This window comes from Sinocyclocheilus rhinocerous, unplaced genomic scaffold (genome assembly GCF_001515625.1).
Source record: "Sinocyclocheilus rhinocerous isolate Xijiao unplaced genomic scaffold, SAMN03320098_v1.1 scaffold5223, whole genome shotgun sequence".
In the NCBI taxonomy this organism is placed as follows: domain Eukaryota; kingdom Metazoa; phylum Chordata; class Actinopteri; order Cypriniformes; family Cyprinidae; genus Sinocyclocheilus; species Sinocyclocheilus rhinocerous.
The window spans coordinates 151,166-162,512 of NW_015647438.1; the positions used below are offsets into that span (position 1 = coordinate 151,166).

Sequence of the window (11,347 nt, forward strand, 5' to 3'; positions counted from 1 at the left end):
GTGTTGCTAACTTGATGCTGACGTGTTGTATCAGTAGGAAAGCAATAGTTAAGTAGATTACTGCATTCGGTTTTTGAAAAAAATCAAATCAAATAATTATCATTCTGAAACATCCTGTTGTAAGCACGTTTGAGGAGGTGGTTGGTTGTCGCCTGTCGTCACCGATTTGGGGTCTGAGTTCGGCTCAAACATGTAAGGCCGGAAAACATTTCCCTCAGCAGTGGCCATCATTACAGGTGTTTCTATTTTTCTATGTGCCATAGCAGGCTACAGCATACATGACCCTAGTTACCCGTGGTTGGCCTGGCCGTGCGTCACTCAGAAAACAGCAGGCCAATCAGAAAAGAGGCTCATGCATATTAATTAGACAGGCCAAAATCGACCTGTTCTAAGCAGAGCTCCTGAGAAAGGAGCTGTAAAAATATATTTAGATGGTTTTTGGTACTTATACCGCAAATATATATTCTTAAGGACATCAAAACCTAAAATAAAACTCCAGAAAGTTGTATAATATGTGACCTTTAATTAATTAGATTTTAATGAGCTAGATTTTATGATTTAATTAACTCACCCCTACAGTTCCTTCACAAATCCCAGTTTGGAAAAACCCTGACATTGTTGATAATAAAGAATAAAATATATATTTTTTTCTCTTTGTATTTTTATATCAAAATGGCACAAATATTCATATTCAAAATTATATGATATACATGTGTAACAAATTCCACTGGTGTTGGCGAGTGTAGTGAGAACCCAAGTGCAGTTTAATCCCAAACATGTGCAGACACAAAATAAACAGGAATTTGGCAAAACATGGCTTAGAAAAACATGGCAAACTCACCAACAGTGGTACACGGAACAAAGCTAGACACTGGACAATGGCAACATGAGGGCTATATAAATCAAGCAAAGGGGGTCACATGACACAATCCAGCCAATGAGAACATGACACATAGAACAAAGGAACCAATAGCAGGATCACATGACAGTGTCAGGGAAACACATGACAATGACAAGAGAACACAAAATAAAAGACAAGAAAACCTAAATAAGAAACAAAACCCAAAAATCGGCGTGACAAGTATGCCAAAAATAATCTAAAAGTAATTAAAAATAAGTCAGAATACATTACCTAAATATGTGTAATCTAATAGATTAGGTTACTAACTGCAACTGTTGTTAAGTAATTTGTAATCAGTAACAGACTTATTTTTTTAAGTAATTTACTCCGCACTGTAAATAAATAAATATGCAAGAAGGATTCTTGAAGGATTCTTTTATTTTACTTAATTAATAATGTAATTATTTAAGTTCTGTTTTATAGTTATGGGAGAAACAAACCTTTTCGAAGCTTCGAATCAACTGAACCAATTGCTTTGGAAAATGATTCACTGTTTCGAAGCACTCGAAACACCACACGCTGGTGACGCCTGGGGGGTATTCCAGAAAGCAAGGTTAACTTACCGTCACATATACCCTGAACTCTCGGTTGATTAACCCAAACCTTGCTTACTTGAGGTATGCTGGTTCCAAAAACACGCCCGGGAGTAAGTTCATTCACCTCAGAGTATGTTCACGGTTAACACACAAGACATTCTCAACGGAGCGACGAATCGACGAGTCACAATGGAAAAAACATGATTTCCGACCAATGGATGCTAAGAAAAAGCGTGCTGCTTCTTTCTTCTTCTTTTGTTCAATGATCATCTACATACTTAGTGCATATCACCACCTAATTGATGGTTGTGCATCAATCTTTTTTTTCCCGTTTAATCTTTTAATCACTGAGAATAAAAATTATAGTTTGTTTGATGCTAATTATATAATAGGAAATATCACATATGTATTGTTATTATAGAAATACATTATAGAAAATGCTGATCCATGATGTGTGAGATGACAATAAAATAAATAAATATATTAGAAGAAAATAAACATTACCTTGTTATAATAGTGCTTTATAATCAACATACTGTATCATACAACTATATATATATATATATATATATATATATAACATATATTTGATAGCTATATTGTAATCATATATAATATTGTGCACAATCTGCCACGCCCAATGGAGTCTGGTCAATAGGTCACGCATGCGCTGATAACTCTGAAGTAAACTAACCCTGAAACAGAACCTGCTCGGGAGCAGGTTATGTTTAGAGAGTAAGTTGCTATGACTACTTACTTACATACCCTGAAAGTTACCTCCATTTTTGGAACCGAAAGCTGGGGTTATCCACTTACTTACTCCCAAACATACCTGGGTATGTCACATAATCTGCTTTCTGGAATACCCCCCTGCTGGTCAAAACTGTGTAAATACAACAAAAACTCAGCCCAAAACATACATAAAAACATTTTACAAATAACATTTTTACAAACCCATTGCAAATGTTTTATTGAAAGTATAATGCATTAAATAATAAAATACCATTAAATATGAAGTGCCTGTATAATATGTGTTTTTTTTTAATAATTATTATTTGCAGGGCTTGTTTTGTTTGTTTTATGGAGAGCTTCTCTAAACAGGGCAATAAGAGACTATTAACTACTACTCATCCTTTTAATTACACAGATGTCTCATTAAAAATGTCTACAAATCGATCAAACTGATCTGAGATCAGGTAAAAATAATAGACGGTGGTTCAATGGTTCGCCGCTGGGGGGCGATCTCAATAAAATTGCATGACTCACGGGTTCACAGGGATCATCGCCCCCCAACGGCAAACCATTGAGATTTTGAAATGTTTCAAAACAGTTATGATGTAACAAAGCCTCGTTTACTGAAATCACGTGACTTTGGCAGTTTGATACGTGCTACGAAGCACTGTTTTGAAACAAATGATTCGCAAAGGTTTCGAAGCTTCACGAAGCAGTGCTTCAAAAGCACCCATCACTAGTGTTTTACAGTGGTAACATTGGGTAGTAACATAGCCACTTTTTACTTTCACATCAATTAGTTTGGCAACGGAGTGAAGCCTATCAAAAGACTTCAGTGAGATGACAGCAAACAGCAGACAAACAACCAGTCGAAGCAGCAACGTGTGATGACAGTGATTCTCTGAGACTTTCAGCCACAGATGTTAACATGTTAACACAGTTGTTAATCCACTGAAGTGCTGTCTGTGCAGACTGATCACTAGGAAAACAAAAAAAGGACAGTTTGTTAGAGACAGGCCCAGGAGACAAGCCACAGCTGGGGAGCTGAAACGTTTGAGCTCAGTGCGCTACCTTCCTCTGATGTGCGTTAATATCAGCGTATTGATGTCAATGAAAGAGTCGCATCAGAGATTAGCTCTTCTCTCGTCCGGCTGTCTTATTTTGCGGTCGGCCTCCTGGTATGAGGTTTTAGATCTGCGGTTTACTGCGACTCATTGGGGTGCAAGGCTGTTAAAAAGGTCACCTGAAGGATATTTAATTAAAAAGTTTAAAATGTCATGCTGAAATGAGGAGGACTTCAAGCAGAGTGTAGTCAGTCCCAATTAAGGCCTGGCTGAGTTGGAAGGTGATACACCGTTAGCAACATTGCATGGATGTTATGAAAAATGCTGTACCACAAAAAAAAAAAAAAGAAATGATTAGTGACACCGTCTGTAAGCACATTAGAATCGTTTATACTCGGTTGTCTGATCTGGTCTTAGCAAGTTGTGTTTCACGCTGTCAACGATCGACTAACACTGGTTGAAAATGTTTACTCCTTTGCAAGGAAGCTGTTGGGTGCTGTTTGAATGTCAATGGTGATGCAGCTGAATTTGTTGCCTGTAAACCCATATTGTCAAAAATAACATTTACAATAATAACAGTTGCGAAGTGACTGTTAGATTTTTTTTAAGTGCACAATAACTACATATTCAAAATTGTGGTTTCACCAGACAGATAAAATTCCTAACTATCTCTGGAAGAGCAAAAAGCTGCATATTTCCATTTTAATGATGGAAGCAATCCAGACTAATTTGCATTCAAAAAACATTTTCTTGTAAAAAATAACTGGTTTAGAATGACATGGTGGTCAATAAATGATGGCAAAATGTGAACTGTTTCTCTACAGAAACATCCAGGTTTTTTTTGTTTGTTTGTTAGTTTTTTTTTTGTAGGAGGAAATGGTTGTGTCAAGTATTTTCAGAGAAAAAAATAGATCATTTGGGAAAAACAAGTGATAACCTATGATCTATTAAATGTGTAATTATCTGGTACTTATGAGGGGAGAAAAAAACTCAAATCAGCAATCAGGTGGTTTTTTGCATCTGACTAATGAAGTGTTATTGAATTTTCCTCACTTTTGCTCTTCTATCTGTCTTTTCCAGCTGAAAAAGCAAATGAAAACTTCTACACTAACAGACGGCACCTAGCCGACCTGGCAGCGAAAGGCACTCTTCCTATGCACTCGGTGAGTCTGGAGCAGGAGCCCACCAACCCTTACAGCCCCGAGTTGCCCTGCCAAAAGCAGAATGGACACAAGTCTAAAAGCACCAAGGTCCACAGTTCCCACCCGCTTGCTTTTGGCTCGAACACCATTGCCAATCCCGGCATGCTGAAGGGCTGGGAGATGACAGAAACGCTGGGTCACCGGCACACGTACGCCCCCAAGAAGCACAGCGCCACCGTGGACCAAGTGAACATGCTGACATCCGCCTACAGCCAGCACTACCTACCACCACATCCATATTTTGTCACTAACAGCAAGACTGAGGTGACCGTGTGAACGGGGCTGCAACACCGGGTTTATCGAGCCCAGGCCTGAGTGGATGCGTGGATCGGAGAATGAGGATAATAAAGGAAGCCTGATAGAGGAAGAAGTGTGGATTAGGACCCCGTCCTGCTGGAAGGATTGACCGAGCGGTCTGGCTCAAGATCTGCATGGAACAGGTGTGCATTGGCCTCATTTGAACGGGAAAACGTAATGTTGTTCAAAGGAACTCTTTCTGTGTCCATTCCGTCACAAATGAATAATCTGACCTGCAGTGATGAGTTTGTCACAAGGCCATCCGTCAAAGAGATGAGGACACATTCAAACCCTAAACAATCAATGCAATCAAACGTACTAGATGGGACCACTGTCATGTTTCGCAACAACCTGAAAGCTTGTGAGAAAGTCGCTCAAGGTACACTGTCCTTGTACAAAACAGAATATTACCAAGGACATAAAATGTCAAAAGCTTCCTCGGATAAACAGAGAACATCGGTCTGGAAGATTAAAGATGATGTGAGGACAATCTTGTCTCTAGCTCTTCTCATCTCAACACTCAAGACTTTCCAGAGCGTGTGCACCAAAAACCTCCTGTAGCAATGTAACACTCTATATCCTGACAAACACTGGGCTTGTGCCTTTCCAACAGAAGAACTCATTATATAAGAGCTCTTGTGCTTTTCAGCGAGCACATGGTGTTTCTTCAATAACAAAGATGCATAAAATATAAACAAATCTATTGTTTACGGCTGTCATATTTCAGTAGAAAATGTTGATTGTCAGTGTTCTAAAATACACATTTTCCCTTCTGTTTTGCCATTTTTCTCTGATGTGTTCACATATTGTATGGTCCTATCTTTTAGTGCAACTGTAGACTGTAGACAAAGGAAGTACCGTAGGGTTAATGATAGACATTCATTACTTTTCAATGTTAGGTATGATAAAAATGAATGGTAATTCTGATACTGAACAAGATGGTTACATCACTGCCATTGTTGCATTCCAAGTATTTTTGGTATTGAAAACTGATTCAGTAGTTTCTTTTGTCTTTAGCATCATAATGTGAACCATTTCAATTAGCATAAGGGCAAAAGGCTGCATTCGGTTTTGAAAACTGAGCGTTTTGTCATCCACATCCAAATTATTCCAAGTATCTGGTTGTGAATAATGTGGGTCACATAAACTTTAATTGCTGTGAAACAAGTGGCTTTATCTCAGTACACTTAAAATGTTTTTGACCTAAATCATTTACTCACCTAAATCGGCAAATTATCAGGCTAATTCATAGTGAAAAAAAATTTCGAAAAAATTGCATTTACATATCTAGTAGTACAGATTTCTGCAGTGTCACACACTCTTATTTCACAAGTAGGAAACCCATTATCAGTTTTTACAGTATAGTAAACTTAAGGGGTGGTCGCACTAGATTTTGTGTTTGTATTCTGCTGTTTTTAAGTTTGGTGAACTCTGACCTGCAAAACTGAACAGTGATGTTTGACCATTAGAGGATCTAAATGTCACTGACTGACCTGCTGCTAGTGGCACAGAAATTGCACTCTTCAACTTTAAGGTAAAGGAATAGTTCAACCAAAAATGAAAATTTGCTGAAAATGTTCTCACCTCAGGCCATCCAAGATGTACAGTAGATGAGTTTGTTCATCATCTTAACAGATTTGGAGATGTTTAGAATGACATCACTTGCTCACCAATGGATCATCCACAGTGAATGGGCACCGTCAGAAATAGTCTAAACAGCTAAAAAAAAATAAAAAAATAATTCCTTCACATTAATCCACAAGTAATCCACACGACTGGAGTCCATCAATTATCATCTTGTGAAATGAAAAGCTAAATGTTAAGTGCAAGAAACAAATACTGCTTTCTCCAGAAATCAGGAAATATGCTCTGATCAAGCACTATTTATAAGTGTTTATAAGATTTTGATATGAGAGGACAACAGGGGATAGACTTTTTCACTGAAGGAAGCATTATTATGGATTATGGACTCTATGGGTATTGTAGCCTAAAGCGACAGTGTACAGATAAAATGGTTTAATGATGGATTTGTGTATGCTTTTCACTTTATAAGACGGTAATTGATTGCCTGGAGTCTTGTAGCTTACTTGTGGATTATTGTGATGTTTTTATCAGCTGTTTTGTCTGTCATTCTGACGGCACCCATTCACTGCAGAGGATCCGTTGGTGAGCAAGTGATGCAATACTACATTTCTGTTCTGATGAAGAAACAAACACATCTACTCAACTCAAAAATGTGGACATTACTTTCTACCCACTGCAACAACACACTGCAATGTGCAATTCAAAATACGGGTAAAACACCTGTGAAAAAAAAATCAATACAGAGAGCATTGGGTTGTATTTTAACATATTTTTCTTAGGGTGAAAGGCTGCCACAGAGACGGTGGCAACTTCTCAGGACAGCTGTTTAAGTGATTTCTGTCAGCTAGTGAATTTTTAGGTGTGGTATGTCTTCTACTGCACATTTAAATGTTTTAAAGCACAACAAGAATGAATTATCACCCCCTATTAGAGCAGCAAGTCAGCTACAGAAACCTCCTTTGTTAGTTAAATAATAAAATTTAAATTAACAATTTAAAACGTTGAAAATTCCATCAAGTTTGGGAAAATTCAGATATTATTATTTTTTTTAAATTTTATTCCAAACTGAGGACCTGGAGCACTTCATCATATCCGTTTGCCCATATTCATTGCAGAATTGAAATAATTCCTTAAATCTAGTGTGACCACCCAAGCCACATATTAATAAAACATTTTAAGATTTGCAGATAAGTTGGAATCCAAATCATGTTGCATGTAAATTTGGGATTGATTATTTATGATGAGAAATAAAAATCTCTGTCAAGATTTAACAACATAGCAATATCAGTACTGTGTCCAGTTTCGGCCTCTGCTGTCCTAAGAATTCACTCTAAAGAAAAAAAAAACACTCCTGCAAAATAATACAAGCCCTGCCTCCAGTTTAGCTGCTTGTCTTCTTCATACCATTGAATACTGTCTTTGTGCGTCACTGCCAAACAGCCCACGACAAATCAGTACTTAAGACTGACATAATGGCCGCTGGTCTGTCAGTCACTGAGTCCACTCAACATCTATTAAACCTGAGTGTCTCACTGCAGGTCACCTCATGACTCAGAGCGCACTAAAGGATCACTCACCGGGGGGCACGTTTCTTGGAATTAAATCACATAGTGAATACCTTTCCCTCTGAAATCTCCAAACACTGCAGAAATGGATTAGTGCAGATAATGTCAAGATTCGCCGTGTAGCTAAAAAGACCTGCACAGCTAGATTCCAGGGCTTTTGTCTGACTGCATAATCTTACATATGAAATCGGCCATTGTGATATAGAAATCAGGCATGTGGGAAATAATCTAGGTTAACAATTGGGAGAGAATTCACTAAGAAACAATTGCGCCCACTGATTAGTTTATTAGCATTGTTTCAGCACCAAAGGTAAACACAATTTGCACAATATAGAATACAGCAGACGCATTTGATGAATTAGTACTGCTCCCGTGATTTATATAAAATGTACACAGTTTTAACTGCAGTAGGCAAATACTGCAGGATTTTGTGAATATGAAGCAATCTATGATAAGCCTTAAGATGCAGTCACACTATCCTTACTCACACATGCTTGGTCACTGGTGCTTCATTCATTTCCATTCCTATACATTTAAATGTGAGTGAAACACATGAGGAAAAGGTGTTGTCTTACGTATCAGATTTTGATTTGGAGAAAATTTAGCTTTGGCCTCTAAATTTGCTTCACAAAAAAAAATTCTGACCAATAGAAGATGTTACAGAATGATCTCTTGACTCATGGTTTGCAGCGTTGCAGGAAAGTGTAGGGCAGTATATTTTAACATTTTGAATGCATTATTTTTTTTTTTATATATATATATTATTATTTATTAAAAACAGAAACATTAGAGTGTGACATCATGTCCTGATGTTGCTGATATGAATTACAGTGTCTGTAACTTTCACCTGATCAAACTTAGTGTGAATGCATCTTAATGTACATCGTAAATCAGGCCTGTTTGCACAGAAAATATAATAATTTAAAGCTAATATCTATTTACACTATGTACAAATAGTCAATCGTGTTGGCTAAGGCTAATTTCACTAAAGATATTGTCACATTTATAGTTCGGTGAATTTTTGAATTTGAAATCAAGCAATTTAGAATTTTGCGTAAAGGTGAAAGATTTTCCTAACACAGATTTTGCATTGGGTTCAAGCTGGTCATGTGATTTCAACAAAAACCTGCTTTAAGCTGGTTTAAAAGTGACTTCCATGTGAGCAGTGCTTCATAAATTGCTACACTATTGACAATAGATAATGGACCTTTTTGTCTGCAAAAGTTATCTGAAATTTCACTAATGTGACCACACCTAAACTCTTTGCTCAGACATTTACAAATATCACTTATATTTGCCCTTAATGTAAAAAATATGATTTTTGTTGATATTTACAACTGGGGCAAACAGTATGTACCACTAATATAACCTAATATACAAAACAGCACTATACCAATGTAAATAGTACCTGATTAATCTGGATTATGGTTTGTTAGTGAATAAAGTTTCTGATGCAAAAATACCTCACAAAAAATGTGGCGCAACTGCTTAGTGAATTCATCTCTCAGTGTGTTGAAATGTATGAAATCCCATGTTACGTTGAGCCTACAGAGGGGGTCGTCTTATTACTGATTGCTGTTTCCACCTCTCATTGTGCCTTGCTGTTCATTAACAGTCACTAGGTATCATTTTTATGTTTTCATTCATGCACTGGTTTCCATTTATCAGTTTTATAGATCATTGGGGTTGGCCATGAATAAATGCATAGAAAGCACATATAGAGGTTTTTATCATTTGACATCAGCACAAGGTCTTATTAGGTAGAGACGTGATGAGCTAGCACATAACAGATGCAGTCTTAAACAGTCAGCTGTACATTACATCACAAAAGGGCTGAATATTAGCAGAACAACTTTAATGCTGTGATCATGAAGTTTAGATGCTGAGCGAATGCATTCTGAATCTCAGTGAAAACACATTGACATGTATAGGCAGATGTTATAAAAAAAGCTGTGCTAAATGATATTGCCCTTTATTTCATGTCTTGAAAATCTCCATAACCCCACTGCAGTTGATATTGATGTTGGTTTGTGTATTTGCATCTGTAACCGGTTCATTTTAAACACTCAAATGCGATTTTATATAATTTCGTTTTGAAAAGTAATACCTCAAATACTTTTGACAAGTAGAAACCTACTGTTGAATTGATTTGTTTATTCTGTAGTATCAAACTCTTTTATGAAATGATATTGTCATATTCTTCACATAAAGCCAGAATAGTTACACAATAACTTGATATTTGTAAGTAGTAGCATAGTAGTTGCTGATGAGACCAAGTTTGTCCAGTTCAGTGGTCTATATTGTAAATCACATTGAGGATTACAACGATACCCGCCAAACTAATACCTGCACAAGCGCAAATTATACCGTGAAACCTGAGAGACTTTTACTGAAGGGTTATTTTGTGATCCAGATTTATTTAAAAATGTGTCAATATAGTATTCAGTTAGTCATAATTCTGTGTCTGCTTCATTGCTCTCTGTAATGGTGATGCAAAACGAAGCATCTGGGAAACAGAGCACATCTTACTGCCTGTGGATCACATTTAATACACTAAGGTACATTTTTTTCAACAATGTATTCTATGTAACATTTCTATGTGGAAGTTGAAAGTTTAAGCACTGTTATACTGTTCACATCACAAAACTTATTTACAATAAATGTCTCTTCTCTATACATGCTGTGGATTTCTTTTAAACGTTAGCTGTGCTAATGTTTAACACGTAGGATGTCAAATGATTTTAGGCAGATAGACCCAAAAATGAAGATTCTGTCATCATTTTCTCACCCTCATGCCGTTCCAACCTGTATGCCTTTCTTTCTTTTGTGGAACACAAAAGAAGATATTTTGAAGAGTAGAACTGGTCATTCCTTTCCATGCTTTTAGAGGAAATAAAACAATAAAGACCATTAATATTCAGTAATATTATCAATTTAACTGCACTGACAGTATTGGACGAGAACACAATTTGAACAGAATAAATACAATAAATTTGCTGAAAACTGATATTGAACTGAACTTAATCTGCACTGAATTGATTTGAGATGAATAATGACTATTGCTTTCTGCAGAGCTGCTTTATAGTTGGATTGAGTTTGTGTCATAAATGATAAACATGAAGCAACAATAACAGTTATTGAACTGAACTGAAACAACAATGAACTAAACTGAGTTGAATAATGTCTATTGTCTTATGTAGAGCTGCTTATTGCTGAAATTAATTTATTTTTTATATAAAAATAAAATTTATTTAAATTATTAAATCCTTTATTTGACCCTCTAACTCTAGCACTTTCTATTCTATTTTAATTCTACTTTATCTATATTTATCTTTTTTAATTTTTTTTATTTAAAAAAAACAACAAAAAACAAACAAACACTAGCTTTCTATTTTTCTATTCTATCTACTTGTTTTTCTTTGTGCGTGTGTGTGTATATGTGTGTGTGTATGTGTGTGTGTGTATA

At 36.4% G+C, this 11,347-nt stretch overlaps 1 protein-coding gene across 1 annotated transcript in view; it reads left to right on the top strand.

The window, feature by feature from the left end:
* Positions 1 to 4,865, top strand: part of shisa9b (shisa family member 9b) — a 31,814-nt gene extending 26,949 nt beyond the window's left edge. Inside the window, exon 4 of the mRNA XM_016513551.1 lies at positions 4,314 to 4,865. Within this exon, the coding sequence (XP_016369037.1) occupies positions 4,314 to 4,711 (398 nt within the window). The 3' untranslated portion in view covers positions 4,712 to 4,865. The remainder of the gene's footprint in view (positions 1 to 4,313) is intronic.
* The last annotated feature ends 6,482 nt before the right edge of the window (positions 4,866 to 11,347 follow it).